Genomic DNA, 16,105 nt, shown 5'->3' on the forward strand with positions numbered 1-16,105 from the left:
TGCAGGGGGCACCAGTTAGATCCCTGTTCAGGGAACTAAGATCCCACAAGCCTCGCAGAGCGGCCAAGGGAAAAGAAAAGAAAAGAAAAGAAAAGAAAAAAGCTAACCAGTTCAAAAGCTAATCGAAGCCCTTTGACCCAGCAAGGTCACAGGGTCTGAAGAATTATCAGACACTTTAAGCCATGGGGGGCGGGGGGGTTGGAAGAACATCTTTGGTGGGCTGGGAAAGGTGTTGCAAGTGGTCCAAAAGTCATGTTACCGCCTGGAACCTCCCCTCTTGTAGCTTAGTGGGTTGGATCCTGGTTCTGTCAACTGCGGTATGTGACCTTAGGCAAGTTAATTAATTTATTTATGCCTCAGTCTCCACATCTGTAAATATGGGTAATAAAAGTACCTTTCTCCTAGCGTTGGGGGAATTAAACGGGCTGATATACAGAACAGTGCCTGGCACACAGTAAATGTTATACAAGTGTTTGCTGCCATCCGAAAGTGGGTGGCAAGGTGCTTCCAAAACATCCCTGTAGGGAAGGTATTTACAAATGGGAGGTTAGGAAAGTGTCCCGGTGAGATGGCCTGCTAGGTGGGGAGCGGGATTCCAACCCAGCCTAAGGACGCTGGAACCTAGGCTGGGTTTACCACGTCACACAGCTGCCAAGCCTGGGAGGAAACCTGGGTGTCCGATCACCCGGGGAGGGGAGGTGGCCCAGGAGCCTCGCGGGGGCGGCAGGTGAGGAGGGCAGCCCCGCACCCCCGCGCTGGCCTCGGGGGGCGTCCCCGGCCTGCGCCCGCTCGCGCCGCCTTACCCGCTGCTCGCCACGACCCGCCGCTCTCTGCTCGGGCTGCTGGGACCGCGAGCGCCGGCCTGCTGCGCCCGCGCCGCCTCGGCTCCGACGCCACCGGCGCCACCGCCGGCTCCGCGCCAGGCCCCGCAGAGGCTAGAGGCCGAGCGCCCGGCCGCCTTTGTGACGCGCCGCCACTTGCGGGGCTCTGCTCATAACCGCGGCCGCGGGGCCCAAACCTGGGGTTGCCAGCTCAACCGATCGTGCGCGTGCGGGGCAAGACGGGTCCCCGCGCAGATGGCCCGGGAAGGCGCCCTGGCCGGGGGGCCAGAGGCGGGAGGCTGGGCCCCGCGCCCCCTACCCGTCCCTCCTCATGCGAGGAAGAGGTTCTGCCCCCGGACTTGGGGCGCAGGCCCGCGCAGTCGCCACCTTTCCTGTCCTGACCCATCCCCGGGGTCCTGTCCGGTCCCGGGGACTCAGCGTGCGGGGCCTCTCTCTGGGAAACCACTGTCGCTGCCGACCCAAGGAAAGTCTTAAGCAAACCTGACTTTGCCAACTTGACAAAGCTTGAGAAATGCCCCACTTTTCCAGTTTCAGGAGGGTGGGGTGTCCTGGGCCCTTCCTTCCCTGGTGGGGTCTGGGGTCTCCCCACGGGCCAGGCAGAAAGGTAGGGTGTGCTGTTTGCTGGGAGGTGGGCTGCATCTCTAGGTGTCTCCCAGCTGGTCTCCCTGCCAACAGCCCTCACTAGCACCTCTTTGTGCTTCACCTGGCTCTCCCCTGCCACCCAGCCTCATTTTTCTCTTCCTTTCTCCATTTCTTCTTTGCTGCCACTCCCCTTTCCTTGCCGTGCTAGCCGCTGCCATCCGTGGCCCTGGAAAACCAGTGAAAAAATCTACAGAAAGGTGGAGGACAAGTTTTCAGGGAGGGCTTTTTTATTCTTCGGGGACAAAGCTGGGTTCCCTAAGGTGTCCAGGCTGTGTGGAGCCTAGATGTTTGATCAGAATTCTCAGGCAGAAGAGACAGAGCCCTTTTTTCTTCTGGTTTATCTGTAGCTCTTGGGGAAACCAACATCTCAGCTCAAAAGGAGGAAAACAGAATCCAAACCTTTTCTTCTACAAGAAAGAAACCCAGTGAATAAAACCCATCTCTTTTCACAAGTAAAGACTAGCACAGAAAGCAAGCAGAAAAACCAGTGTAAAAACAAAATCTTCTAAATCTGTTGTACCTTTTCTTTTCCAAAGCTAGCTGGAACTTCTCACTTGTTTTCCTTTTGATGAAGCTAACCACCAGCATTTCTCCTAAAGAAATGGATATTAAAAAAAGTTCAATGTGTTTAAAGTGGGGAGTGTTAGTTCCTAGGATATCTCTGGGTAATCCTATCCCCAGTTCCCGGAGCAGGAACCCTGAGCTACAGATGCCATAGAAAATGTATGGAGCCCAGTGAGCCATGAGGGGTCTATGGGAGGCTTGGGACAATGTTTAATAGAGGCCTATCATCATGAGGGGGGTGGACGAACAGATTAGAGGATACCCACACCATGGACTCTTATGCCATTAAAAAAGGGGGGGGACAACATCATTTGACTTGGAGGGATGTCCTTGGGTATTGATGAATCATAACATTAAGATGCAAAGAAATGTGTATAATTGGACTCCAAATGTGTATGTGTGTGTGTGGTTATATAACAGAGTTGCCAGATAAAATACAAGATGTCCAGTTAAATTGTAATTTCAGAGAAACAAAGAATTTTTTTTTGTATAAGTATGTCTCATGCAATTATTTTGTAGTTATTTTTGTCCCAAGTAATGAATTTTTATTTGCTAAATTCGGCAACCCTATTATGTAAGGATGGAGGGAAGTATGGAAGGAAATTTCAAATTGTGGGAGGCAAGGAAATATGGCAATAATAACACCCCCAGCAAGTATGAAATTCACTCAGCTTTGTAAAATTATGTGCTGTGTGCATATAGAGAAGTTAGAAAAAACAAGATCTAGGTCTACTTTTTTGTAAGGAGTGTGCATCATATATTCAGTGAAAAAGGCAAATGGCAGAGTAATGAATATAGGAAGATGATATATAGGGGAAAAGAAAAAACAATTCAAACCCCATAGAGGCTTGTTCATGTTTGTGTGAACAGAGGTAAAGCTTTGGAAGGATACCCACCAGGATACTGAAACTAGTATCTCAGGGCGTGGGACTGGGGAAGTGGGGTGGGTGTCGGGGAGGATGAGCTTTATCTTTATATTTGTTTGTATGGTATCATGTCAACTGGTTACAACAAAACCTAGTATTTAGTAGTATCTAGTACTTTTGTATTTTGAAAAACATCAAATAATGAAAGCTTTTTTTTTTTTTTTTTTGAGTGAGGCATCCTGTTTGGGGCTTAAAAGCATAAGCTTTGGAACTATATACACATGTATTTTAGGCTGGATTCTGCCACTCTCTAGTTGTATAATCCTGGGGAAGCTACTCACCTTTCTGTCTAGTTTCCTTATCTGTAACATAGGGATAAAATACCTGCATGTTTTTTATAATGATTAACCATTTGTAAAGAGCTTTGCATTGTAACTGGTGCATAATGGTTAACTACCTCTAATACTAATTCTTATTATTATTGGAAAATAATCTAGGATGTAAAAAATCAGGCTATTGAGGCTGCAAATCCTGATCTGCTGGAGGCAAGATACCAACTGACTTAGTATCTTGACCAAGGCTCTGATCTCTGGGCCTGGATTGTCTTATCTACACCATGAGCTAGAGAGCTAGATTGGGTGTGCTCTGTTCATTTGTTTGCTCCACAGTTTTGGGGCATTTGCTGTGGTCATTCCCTGGGCTGGGAACTGGAGATACAGAGATGAAAGATCTGGCTCTGCCTTCAGAGGTGGGAGATGATGCACATATATAACCAGGTGATAGGTGCTATGAGAATGGATTCAGACACACAGAGAAAGGGGAGATAAAGATGTCTGAGAATATCCTGCAGGTCTTGGGTCTCTCTAAATACTGTCCAGATGGCTCCCAGCCAGATAAGGAGAGAATGGAGGCTGGGTACCTGATGTTGGGTTAGGGTTGGCAGGGGAAGTAGGATGCCACACTGAGAACACCTCCTCAGAATGTCATAGGCTGTCTCGTCTTCTACAGGAGAGGAGGCCCTGAGCTTGCCATCAGACTTCAAAGGCAGATCCATGGTTTTGTTTGTGCCTCTTGGTGCTTGCCGTGTTGACTTTTCAGAAAGAAGGGGAAATCTTCTTGTATTTTTCGTCTTTGGACGGACGTCTTTCTCTGCTGTGGAAGTTTGATCTTCAGCAGCCTGACTTGAAAGGGATGAAGGAGGAATATCTGGTTTCCCAACTGGAGAATATGTCACAGAATCTGAGATTGGACGGCATCTGTCCTGCAATTATGAGTCATACTTCAAATTTTAAAATGACCTCAGCTTTAATGGTGGACAATACAATAGGCAAGATAACCTGAAATTTTCCCACTCTGAAATGCTGGATAAAATATGACAAACATTCACTGAGCTGACTTTGCAAGAAAGCAAGCAAGCTCCATGTTCCAGGAATGAAGACCTGACCTGTTAAGCACATGAGCTGACACTTTAGGAGGAGACGTGGGGTCAACCTCGTATCTAAGAGCTTGGATAAGAGAAGAGTCCCATCCACACAAGAAGTGAAATTGGCAGTTAAGATTCCCCTTTCCCTGAGTAAAGCTGGGAACCTTGAAGGCTAACCTGTGGTGGCTAAGAGAAAAGAATCGGCTAATTGGAAAAGGAAAGTGGCAAGAAAGCTTGTCTACCTTGGACTAGAAATTGAGGGTGGGGAAGCAAAACCGACACTCCTGAAAACTCAAAATCCGAGGCTCATGCCATCCTTGTATTTGGGGTTCAGATTTACAAAATCCTCACGCTCTGGGAATACCCAAGCAGAAGAATTAATGTAAAATTTGGGATGTAGGGCAGAAGCCATCACAAAATCCCTCTGGAGGTTACATAATCCCAAACTAGGTCATACAGGATTCTCACAGATAGAGTCTCACCAAATAGAAACTCACGATTCAAATTTACACACAAGGAAACACTCTACCTTGGGTAAGAGTCATAGACACAACCATTAGCAGGATTAGTCTCCAAGGAGTTCAGATAACAGAACTATAGGAGAGAGACTGTAAAATAAATTAATCAAAAATGATTCAAACAAGAGAAAAGAATACGACCCTATGAAAAAAAGAGTAGGTGAATTTGAAAGAGAGATAAACAGAACTTCTTAAAATGAAAAATACAGACACTGAACCTCAATGGACAGGCTTAAAAATAGCAGGTTAGATTTGGCCAAGAAAGAATGAACTTGAAAATAGATGTGAGGAAATTATTCAGAATATAGGAGAGAGAAATAGAAAATGTGAAAGGTTAAGGGACATGAGGATAGAACGAGAAGGCCTGATGTACATCCAATATGTTCCACAGAAAGAGTTGGGAGAACATGGAGGGGTTAGGGAATATTGGGGATTCCAAGATTCTCAGATTATAGCTGAGACTTCTCAGAACTGATTAAGGCAGAACTAAATCTTTAGATTTGGGCAGGAGAAATTCTGAAGAAGAGAGGAAAAAAATAAACACACTTGAGCATATTGTTTTAAGCAGGATGAATAAAAATAAATCTTCTCTTGGATGCATTGCAGTGAAACCAGGAAGATCAGAGGCAAAGAGGATCTTGAAATCAACCAAAGAAAAAGGGTTATCCACAAAGGAATGGCAGTTACACTGAGAGCAGACTTATCAACAGCAATCATAGAGGGGGGAAGACGGTGGACTAAATTTCAAAATGCTAAGAGAAAATAACGGTTAACGTAGAATTGGATGCACAGTTAAACTACCATTCAATAATGCAGGAAGAAAGTACCTGTGCAGGCAACTAAAAATTTACTCCTCACAGCTTCTTGCTGAGGGAACTACCTAGACGTGTATTTCAGGAAGAGAGAAATCCTACCCAGACGGAAAGCTTGGGATTTAAGAAAGAACATGAGCAAAGAGAAAGGTAAATGTGTGAGTATATTCAAGCAGGCATGAATTGCACAAAATGACAGCAATAATAATGACTAAAGAGGGATAGTATGAAAACAAGGTGAAACTAAATTCCATAGCATTTACATATAAGGTGGGAATAGAGAATCGGAGTCAACATGTTCTCAAATCCATATATTGTTTGTAAGGAGGGTAGGGAATATGATTAATTTAGACTTCATTAAGTCAAGTGTTCCTATTAAAATGTACTAAATGTCACTAATGGTAAATTTTATATGTATTGTCCCACAATAAACAAAAAGGTCTAGATCACCCCTAGGGTCTCTTTAGTTCTGATATTCATATTTCTCTGAATTGAAGGGTAAAGAAAGGACAAACAGCGCTCCATCCAAGCAGAAGGAAATGAGTTCTTTGGAGAGAAGCCTTAGGAAGTTTCCCCAGAAAGAAAATGCTCCATCCTGCAAAAGAAGGGAGCAGCTTGGCACGGGGCTAATGCACTAAAACATGCTCAGAGTGATGGAGGGAGGAGTTTGTGAATGTTCCCAGGCAAAAGCAATCAATCAATCAATCACATCGTGACATCTTTACAGAGTCCCCCTTTTGGTACCTAGCCCTGATATCAGTTTCACTGTGGGAAGATGGAGAAAGTTGTTAACTTTTTCGAGGGAGCTCACAGTCTAATTGAGAAGACTCCCGCATGGGACAGAAAATAATAAGGCAGGTCCTATTAAGGACCAAATTACCATGTCCAGGCCCTGAAGGCTGAAGATGTTTGGAGGTGATCAGTGATAGCTGGACTGGTCAGGGAGGCTCCTTGAAGGGCTGGCACGACTGGAGACCAACTATGTGTGCTGAATTAGCCTAAACCAATTCACAACATCCCTTTCTGAACAAAGCAAAACTAAAAATATGGGAACCTCTGTTATCCATGCTGTGTAAAACTGGACCCAGAATCCACCTTTCACATCACACTTTTTGGAATATGGACTAGCTATTGGCACCATTAGAAAATAACTAATTTCTACTCACCATATGGTGGAAATACTTATTTCCTGGGATCATTTGGTTGCAATAATGACAGCAAATGTTCCTTTCAGGAGCTGGAATTCTCTTCCCTGAAAAAGCATGGAAACAACAGCACAAATGATTGCCCTTGAAAATGGCTAGCCCGACTGCCCCACAACTGTGTACGTGGCCTGCAGTCCTGATGATGAACTGTCCCCGGCCTGCCGTGAGTGTCCTGCACTGCCAGGGTCCTTGGCCACACAGGCCACCCACAGCAGGAATCACCCACATCATTTCCTTTAAGCTGCAAAAGTGCACTCGGGGCAGCACACAGCCCGGATGAAGAGACATTTTCCTGGAGCAGGACTGGTTTCTAAGGAGACGGAGAGAGCCGTTACCACAGATGCCAGCCCCGTCCAGTCTGACTGCTCTTTCATTTCACCAGTTTCTGAGCTCTGTGATCAAATGAGGAGTTATTGCACACATCTTTGCTGACTGTGTTGAAGCTGTGTTGTGTTGTCTTGTTGAAGCTGTGTTGTGTTGATGAAGTTGTGCTGAAGAGTTGTTTGTTGGCTGTGTTGAAGCCCAGCCATGCTGGAAACGTACACGAATCTCAAGCACTCCAGTTTTTCATTTGCCGATTTTAATAAAATTGTTTACCAGGAGAGACTTACCATCCAAAGGATTTTAGGCTCTCTCCACGTGTTACTGTGTTACTAAAACAACCAGTGAACACAAGATCTGTCACATTGCTGTCCTCCGTAAACACACCTCATGAAGAGGTAACCAGGTCAAGAGAACACACAGTGGTACCAGGCGGCCAACACATAGGCCCCAAGGTCAGGAGTTACAACTAGATCCCTTCTGTCCGCTGCTGATGGTGGAAAAAGCTCCTGATTTGGTGTCAGGGAACTTGGGTGTCCTGTCTGGTTTCTGCCTCTAGCAAGCCCCTGTTTCATTCTATGCATAGGTTTCTCATCTGTAAAAGGATGCAGGTGGGTCTCTGCTAGGCTGGAATCGTGCTTGAGGGGTTCCAAGGAAGCCTCCCATTTTGTCGGGCCCCCATTGCCTCTGCACTCATCTGTGTAGCTCCCAGGCCTGCAGCTCCTGGCGTCTTGGTCTCCCTGGACCAGTCATTTAGACATCACAGCAGACACACGAGAAGGCCACTCTAGTACGTGGTCCAGAATAGCCAGATGAATTTGAGACATGTGTATCTGTCATCACACATGTCACCTGTCCTGCTGAGAGCTTACATTCCTTGCCATCCCTGCTCACCTTTCTGGCGCCGGGTCTGCTCGCCCCGGCACTCATCTCTGTGCCGGGCCAGCGTGTGGAGCGCGATCCGCTGGCCGCAGCCTGGGCAGACCTCCATCCGCCTGCCGCAGTGGCGCTCGTGGATGTCCACCTTGTTGAGGCGCACGGCCAGCTCACAGAACTGGCACTCGACGGGGCGCTCCTGGCATTCCTTGTCCTGCGGGGAGGCAGGTGGGACGGGCACGGTCACTGGCCTGCAGTGACTGCAGTTGCGTTGGGGATATGAGCTTATTTCCCTGGGGGATTGAAGCCAGTAAGAGAAAGCAGGTGGGAAAGGCCGGGGGGTTGGGGGACGCTCCTTGGCAAACACGAGCTCTCTTGGGCTTGTGGACCGTGGCAGGCCCTTCTGAAGGGCATCTGGGGGCAGGAGGCCCTGTGGTGAGCTAGCTCCAGGCCCCAGGCCTCCCTGGGCGAGAAGAGAGAGCTGGAGGCAGGGGGTGGGGGGAAGTCTTTATTATTGGCCCCCTCCCCTCCTCCTGGGCTCGGGAGAAGAAATCACAGCTGACTCTCACCTCGTGAATCTCCAGCAAGTGCTTCGGCAGGCTCTGCTGACACATGGCGCACCCCACCTAAACACGGAGGGAGACGCTGGAGTCCCACCCAGCTCAGCGGCCCTGGCTCTGTGTGTCAGGTGCGGGTCTGTGAGCGCCTGGGGGCAGGAGTCAGGTTCCCTCGTCTCCCTGCAGCACCAGCCCTGTGCTCAAGGAGCATCTGTGGGACCCGCTGAGTTGAAATGGATGCCTGAGCTTGACCATCTCCAGAAACAGCAGGAGAGAAAGGTTAACCTTTGACCAGCCTTGGCCATGAGTGCCTTCTAGAGCTCTCCTTTCCTGTCTCTCCTCTTGATACATCTCGAAAGAACATTTTACCTTTCCTGAAACAGGGACCCCCTTGCCTTGGCCGAACCCATCGCCTGTAGGGAAAGGATAGGGGATGGGAAAACCAGGGTTGACTCAGAGCAGTACAAGAAAGGCAGATATAACTACCCTTTCCACTTCACAGGGGGAGCTGGGCGCGGGGCGCCCACTTGAGACGGGCTGCAGTGAGGACCGGGCTCCGACTCGCCGCCTGGTGCCCCCACCTCCATCCCTGCTTCCGCCTCCCCACCTGCTGGTGCCCGCCCCGGCGGTGCTCTTCCATCTTATCCTGCAGGACGGGTTCCTTGCACTCTGGACAGAGGACCAGGAACAGCAGACAGTAGGCCTCATGGAGGGCCAAGTGGCCAGGGGCCACGCTTCTTTTGCTGCAGGATCAAGAGGGAGGAAAAACAGGCTTATTTCATGGTATAAAGCAGGGAGCCGTATTTCATATCCAGGGCTGCTGGATTAAGATCTTTCAAGGACTCAAGCACTGAAAATATGATGACGATACCACCTGCCCCCCTTCCCCGTGTTGTTCCTCAATCAGAACAATGCAAAATCATAAAATAAGTGTAAGGATACTCTGCAAACTCTTCTGTTGCCTGGGGTGAGAGGGAGTGGCCGAGGAGGGGCAGGAGGCAGAGGTTACAAAGGGGCCGGAGGAAACTTTTGGGGGTAATGGAGAGGTTCATTATCTTGACTGTGATTGATGAAATATAATTTATATTTTAAGGCAGGACAAGAAAAAATTAAACATAAAATTCTCCCTGTGTTTGTTTGGGCCTCCTCCCTTCCTAATGTACGGTGTGCATCTGTATTACACATTAACCAGAGCTCCTCAAAGATGGGAGTGCCTGCTCGATTGTAAAGATCAATTTTTTCTTTCGTTCTTCTGAAGCTAGCAATGTAACTTCATAAAAGAAGAGGGTTCTTTCCCAGCTCTGTAGGGGGTCCTAGTGACAGTGACTCGCTGTTTGCTTGGTACACTTTGTACGTGCTTACTTAGACTATGTATCCTTGGTGAACTTTTTGTGAAATATCAGTATGTCATTTTGATGTATGATCCTTTGTCTCAAAAATGTATATGACTGTGCCTTCGACTTCTAACTGGTGGGACAGTTCTCAGAGCTTTCTGAGAATCTGCTTCCTGGGTTATCCTTCTCAGCGTGGCTTGAATAAAATTCCCTTTTGTTCTTCCTAACTTGATAGTTTATTGAATTTTAGTAGACATGGTGATGGTTTCATGGGTATATATCTATGACAAACATGTCAAATGGCACACTTTAAAAATGTACCACAGGGAGTTCCTTGGTGGTGCAGTGGTTAAGACTCCGCACTCTCAATGCAGAAGGCCCTGGTTCAACCCCTGGTCAGGGAACTAGATCCCACATGCATGCCACAACTAAGAGTTCACATGCCACAACTAAGGAGCCGGTGAGCCGCAACTAAGGAGGCCACCTGCCTCAACTAAGACCCGGTGCAACCAAATAAATAAATAAAATAAATATTTTTAAAAATGTACCATAAATGCAGTTTATGTCAATTATACCTTGGTAAAGCTGTTTTTAAAATGAAATAACAAATATCAAATTCTTTCAAATATTTTGTCTATTTTCAAGCGCTCCCCTGCTTGGCCCACAGCCAGTTGGAAATCCAGCCCTGCATGCCCACTCTCCTTGCAAGGGCAATGCCAACTTTCAGAATCCCCATAGGGAGAGCTTCCCAGGTCTCCCAGAGCGAGAAGCCATCTACCTTTCCCTGCCTTAAGGCTCCCCTGTGCAACCCACAGAGAGGTTGAGACCCTTCTCGGAGACCCCAAAAAACACAAGCTTCTGACCCTCCCAGGTCCCAGGCAGGGTGTTTCTTAATACTCCTCCTTTCATTTCAACCAGCTCTTGCTCGTGGCAGCTTGGGAGAGAGGACACGTAGTGGCCATAGCTCTAAAGGCCTAAAGGATGATGAGAGTTGCCCGCCCATGTCCTGGGCACATGGGATGTGGCCAGAGGGGAGTAGCCAGAGCCTCACTCTGCTTGGTCTGAACAAGGTCTTGGCTCCTGCACAGCCCAAGCAGGTGGCACAAAGGCTGCTTCCCACTCCCTTCCTCTATTCTTGCCCCTCTGCCCGGCCTGGCCCCTTTCTCCTTCTGCCCGGCCTGGCCCTTCAGCTCTTCCTGAGCTGGTTCAGCCAGGAGGGTCTGCCTGGAGAAAGCTCTCTGGGAGGGATCCCCCTGGTTCCCACCACAGGTAGGGAGCTTCGAGAGTGAGGTACTTCAAGGGGCCGGGTCTCCCTGAGTTAGAGGTGTGGTCTGGACCCCTGCTCTATCCCCCCACCCCGCTCCACAGCGCCCTCTCAATGTGAGGGCGGGTGTGGTCCCGGACAATCTCCGTGGGCCCCTTTCTGTCTAAGACTGGTGTGCGGAGCATATGATCCGAACTCCAAGTTAGGACCCAAGTTCTGAAAAGTATGAGTAGCCCAGCAGGGACAGCTAGCCTGGCTGTTTGGCTTTAGAACTGTCCCAGAAAGTCTGAAATATCTGGGGTGGGGGTGGGATGGCATTCAGGGATGTTCGCCAACCCTGACCATCTCTCATCATCTTCCTACATCTCCTGAGTTTAAATCTTCCACCCTGGCCCTCCTGGGCACAAGGACCCTTTTCTCTTAACTTCAGAAACAGCCTTATCCTGTCTGCCCCTCTCACTAGCCAGCCTCAGGTCGGCCGCCGGGAAAGCAACTTCTTACCAGTTCCTGCACACCTGGAAGTTTCCCTCCATGTTCTGGTCTGCGGAGTCCTTCTGTTTCGAGGAGTTTCGGTTCTCGCAGGCAGAGAAACAAAACTGAAAGTGTTCCAAGCACCCCGCCCACAGCCCAGGAAGGGAGGGGTTTTCAGATTTCTCAGCCCAGGGCTGCTCCAAGGTACCTGTGGCTGGACACTGCAGGAAGCCCCTCTGTAGCTCGGCCAGCCCAGCCGGCCCCTGCCGCCTCCCTCGGCCTGTGCTGCTGCCACCAGCTGTTTCTACGACCCCCTGGGTGGGAGCCAGAGGCCAGGCCTCCCCCTGGGCAGCAGCCCCTCCCCCCACCCAGGCTGGCCTCACTGCAACCATGTCTCTCCATCCCCTTCCATAAAACACTGACCTCCCTCTCCCTCCTGGTCCTCTTGCTGGTCCTTCCTCTGCCGGGGAGAGAGCCGGTGTGCCCTGTTGAACTTGAAGGTTGCTCCCTGAGAGTGGCTCCTGGACTTCCTGCATCCTCCTCCGGTCCTGGTCAGGGCGGGAGAAACTGGGGATGCAGCGTGGTGGGTGCCAAGACTGCAGGCTTTGGAGCCACATCGCGTAGCAGCTTGGTGACCTGGGGCAACTGCCTATCCCCCGAGCGCCTCTTTCCTCACTTGTAAATCATTACAGCAAGCATAACTGTAATGCTAACAAGCGGGCAGGCAAATGAGGAAGTCTTCAGACACAGAAACCACTGCACTGAGGGGTGATGTAACTTGCATGAGCTTCACTCAAGATTCCAGAAGTGTGGGACCCACCTTTGGTGCTCATGGAAGAAAGACGGGGCTGGGTTTCTGCAGGAGGAGAGCTGGGATCTGTGGGTGGAAGTCCCAGGAGGCCCCGAACTTCCTCCTGGTTACGACCCAGTCCCTGGATGAACCTGTCAGGGATGGAGGGGACCTGGCCCCAGGAGTGACCCAGTCCCTGGATGAACCTGTCAGGGATGGAGGGGACCTGGCCCCAGGAGTGAGGCCGGGAGGGTCTAGGATTCAGTGAGCATGCAGCTCTCATGTTCCCCTGTGGGTGAGCTTGCAAGAAAGCCCATCTAAGCCAAGGTGCAGACAAGCTCTTCGTCTGGGCCAGCCCAGGGTAGCACACAGGAAGAGAAGGGGTGCCGGCCTGCCAGACGGGGTGCTCTTCTGGGATGCGTGAACAGGATGGGAGGCTGCTTACATACCCCCCACCTCCACTTGCTCGATAGACCCTCTCTCATGTGCATCTCTCACCCCCGGGGTCCTCAGAGCTTTCCCAGACCCCAGACACAGCTGTGCTAACAGAAGGATTCCAAAGCACCATATTGAGTGATGGCACAACCAGGCTGAGAGAATTCTTGTGAAGTCTGCAAATGGAGTGAGAGCAGCTTTTCTGAGGAGGATCGTGGGATTAAGGAAAAGGTTCAGACGTGGTCTCCAGCCAACTACCAGACTCTAAAATTCAGGTTCTGAATGAGAGACAGTGGGTGCGAACAATAAATATCAGTGATAGGAGATAACAGCGGTGAATGAATGCTTAAACATTTCCTGTGTTCCAGGCGTTATACTAAGCATTTTACAGGCAGGATCCTTTTTAATCTGCCCGATGGCTCTGGTGTAAGGATTATTACCCCGTTTTGTACCTATGGAAATGGAGGCACAGAGAGGTTAAGTACTTTGCTCAAGGTCACACAGTGATGTCAGAACTGGGATTGAAAGCAGGGTGATCTCACTTAGGGGGTCTATAAACCCAAGCCAGACACCATCTACCTTATTTGACAGCTGGTGGGGATGGGGGTGGGCCGGGTTAGCTTCCTGATTCCCTTCCTCATCAGCTGGGCAAATTCTTTAATCCCTCTGACCTTTGCTTCCCACTCCTGTCTATCTGCAGGCAGTTTTATGAATAGCAACAATAGTGAAAAAAACTGAGCTTTCACACACACTGTCTCCTGCTGAGATCCCCCAGAATGGAGGGGGTGGTAGAGATGTCAAAGAGGGCTGCACAGGTGAGATGTTCCAGGGGACCAGGACCAGTGATGGGGGCTATGGCGGTGGAATTGGAAATGACCGTGAGTTTTTTCATCTACATCCTAATTGTCTTCCAAGATGTTTCCTCTTCCCGGGCTGGCCCACCCCTGCACCATCCCTTCCTTACATCTCAAAATTCCACAAGTTCTTCAAGGCCAACTCTGACATTATCACTGATACAGGACCTACCTCCTCTGTCTCTGGTTATGGTTGGCTGCTTCTCTGTCCGTTGCCCCAACTTGCCCTCGGCCAACCACGGGTGTAGGTGATTTGAGATTCATCACCTCTTTCATCAGGCTCTTTATGATTCGTCACCTTCCTCCGGAGGGTCCCATGTGCATGTGCCCGGTAGGCTGTGAAGCCCTGGGCTGTGCAGTAGTGGGCAGGCGAACGCTGGCTGAGCTGAACGGGTGTGAACGATGCGGGTCTGAGATAATCAGAGCAGAAGTCAGAAATCTCCCTGCACCCTCATCTCCACCCCACCCCACCCCAGAACCCGAGGGCTCTCCAAACAGCAGCGGAGGCCATTTCCTTCTGAATTTTAAAGATAACTTATATTCTATAACTAATGCAGAAATATGTTTGCTTTCAAAGCAATTAGAATATTACAGACGAAGGAAAATTTCTTTTGGACCACCATGGCCGATCCTGAGCCATCACTATTTTTAACTGGAGTGTGTAACCAAGGCACATTCTGGTTGGCACAAAAGCCTGTCCCCATTCCCACCGTGACATGAATCAGTGCTGCAGGCTTGCCTGATTTCATCATTCTGCCACCCGTCTTTGGCTGGTCACCAACCCCTCCCCAACCCCAAACCCATAAAAAAACTAGATGAGAAATGCTCTGTTGTGAGCTGAGAATTCCTCTCCAGGGCACTGCGGCTACCGGCTTGGCAGTGGTCAGGAGTTTCCGGCAGCCTCTTTTGTGTCCGGCCTGTGGGTCAGGGGAGTGGGGGAAGGGGTGTCACAGGGAACTAATCCCTCCGGCGTGACTTGGCTGGGCTGCCCAGCGTGACCTTTCAACGGGAGGACGGAAAGGGGGAAGCAGAGATTCTAGGCTGGCCCAGGAAGCAGGAATAATAGTACGTACCTCGATGCGTTGTTTTGAGGATAAAATGAGAAATTGTGTGTGAAAGCTGTAGAAGGTCACGGAAGACAGGAGAGAATATTAAAAGGTTATTTCCATGGTTGACTTTGAGAAGGGATCTTGGTCAGGCTTTCTTCTCTTAAGGGATCGCTACGCTAAGGAAAATGATGTAACGACAGAGGTATTTTACCTCCCAGACAAAAATTACATGGTGGAATTGTGCACACGTCTGTTGGTCACGCCTTTAGAAAGATCCTGTGGTCAGAGTGGGCCTGAGTCCTGGGAGACATGATCATTGAGATTGCAGTCTCCCCAGGTGCAATATGTTTGGGTGGGAGTTTGTTTTTCAGACCACAGGCAATTGCATCAAGTGACTAGTCTCTGGATGGACTTCAAGCCTTGGGAATATCTGTGATTGTGTTTGGGGCAGATTCCAGGCCTGGCTGGGCTGCAAAGTCAGGGGATGCCCTGCCGGCTCCTGCTTAGTTGGCATCCAAAGGGAAGGAACCTTGTCATTAAACTCATGGGCAAGAAACAGCAACTCCATCGCATTCTGTCTGCAATTGTGGTCCCAAGAATTTTTCCCTTCCATTCCTTCGGGGGTCTGTTTCCACACATTCTCAGCTCTTTTCCTGGTCAAAGCACCTCCTCACCTTCTCCCCCGACCCATCCCCATCCAATCGGCAATCCCAGCTCTCCTCTTTGTCTCCAGATGGTCATTGCTTCAGTGCCCCAAAGGCACATCTCAGGGTCAGTGTTCTGGGGCTTTCTCCCTCTTGCTGGTGATTTTCTAAATCTCAATCATGGAATGGCCACCTTAGTTGCTGCCAAATCTCATGTGACCTAGGACAAATGACCATGTACATTAAATCTTTTATTGTCACTTTTGGGGGGGGGGGCGGGGGGGAAATGAAAGAGAAAAAACTTAGACCCTGAGCATCTTTCTGCTATCAGAAAAGCTTACTTTGTGTAAGTCATGCTGATGAACAGCCACTCGTTTTAGAGAATAATTAGTGTCTTTTAATTTTTAAAAATGGACCCCACCCTTACGACCTCATTTAACATTAATTATCTCCTAAGAATCTTATCTCCAAATATGACACTTTGGGGGTTAGAGCTTCAAAATATGAATTTGAGAGGATACAATTCAGTCCTGACACCATCTGGCAATGTTGTAAATTGTGCATTAAAAAGCCATAGGAATTCTAAAGAAATCAAGAGGGAAAAGAATGGTCTTTTGTATTTATCCACGCACAATACA

The 16,105-nt window shown here is 49.1% G+C and overlaps 3 protein-coding genes across 15 annotated transcripts in view; all 3 read right to left on the reverse strand.

Annotated features, from left to right (window-relative positions):
- Positions 1-835, reverse strand: part of FBXO39 (F-box protein 39) — a 48,424-nt gene extending 47,589 nt beyond the window's left edge. For all 10 annotated transcript variants that reach the window (XR_009499586.1, XM_059907555.1, XM_059907553.1 and 7 more), the window contains exon 1: positions 804-835. The gene's annotated coding sequence lies outside the window, so the exon portion shown is untranslated. The remainder of the gene's footprint in view (positions 1-803) is intronic.
- An 858-nt stretch (positions 836-1,693) lies between these two features.
- Positions 1,694-12,231, reverse strand: XAF1 (XIAP associated factor 1). 4 transcript variants are annotated; one of them, XM_059907548.1, is made up of 9 exons: positions 12,119-12,196; positions 11,726-11,820; positions 9,234-9,369; positions 8,639-8,695; positions 8,088-8,283; positions 6,834-6,919; positions 3,834-4,175; positions 2,005-2,077; positions 1,694-1,891 (listed from the first exon to the last, which is right to left on the reverse strand). In XM_059907548.1, the coding sequence occupies exons 2-8, from the start codon at positions 11,755-11,757 to the stop codon at positions 2,021-2,023; spliced, it is 906 nt and encodes a 301-aa protein (XP_059763531.1). In that variant the 5' UTR covers positions 11,758-11,820; positions 12,119-12,196; the 3' UTR covers positions 1,694-1,891; positions 2,005-2,020. The 4 variants fall into 4 exon arrangements, with proteins under 4 accessions (XP_059763531.1, XP_059763529.1, XP_059763528.1 ...); XM_059907546.1 differs by having other exon boundaries at positions 11,726-12,231; XM_059907545.1 differs by lacking the exons at positions 8,639-8,695; positions 12,119-12,196 and having other exon boundaries at positions 11,726-12,087.
- A 1,887-nt stretch (positions 12,232-14,118) lies between these two features.
- The window catches only part of C20H17orf100 (chromosome 20 C17orf100 homolog), a 64,186-nt gene continuing 62,199 nt past the window's right edge, over positions 14,119-16,105 (reverse strand). The window contains exons 3-4 of the mRNA XM_059907560.1: positions 14,848-15,687; positions 14,119-14,184 (exon numbers count right to left, since the gene is read on the reverse strand). The gene's annotated coding sequence lies outside the window, so the exon portion shown is untranslated. The remainder of the gene's footprint in view (positions 14,185-14,847; positions 15,688-16,105) is intronic.

Source organism: Balaenoptera ricei, chromosome 20 (genome assembly GCF_028023285.1).
Source record: "Balaenoptera ricei isolate mBalRic1 chromosome 20, mBalRic1.hap2, whole genome shotgun sequence".
Taxonomy (NCBI): Eukaryota; Metazoa; Chordata; class Mammalia; order Artiodactyla; family Balaenopteridae; genus Balaenoptera; species Balaenoptera ricei.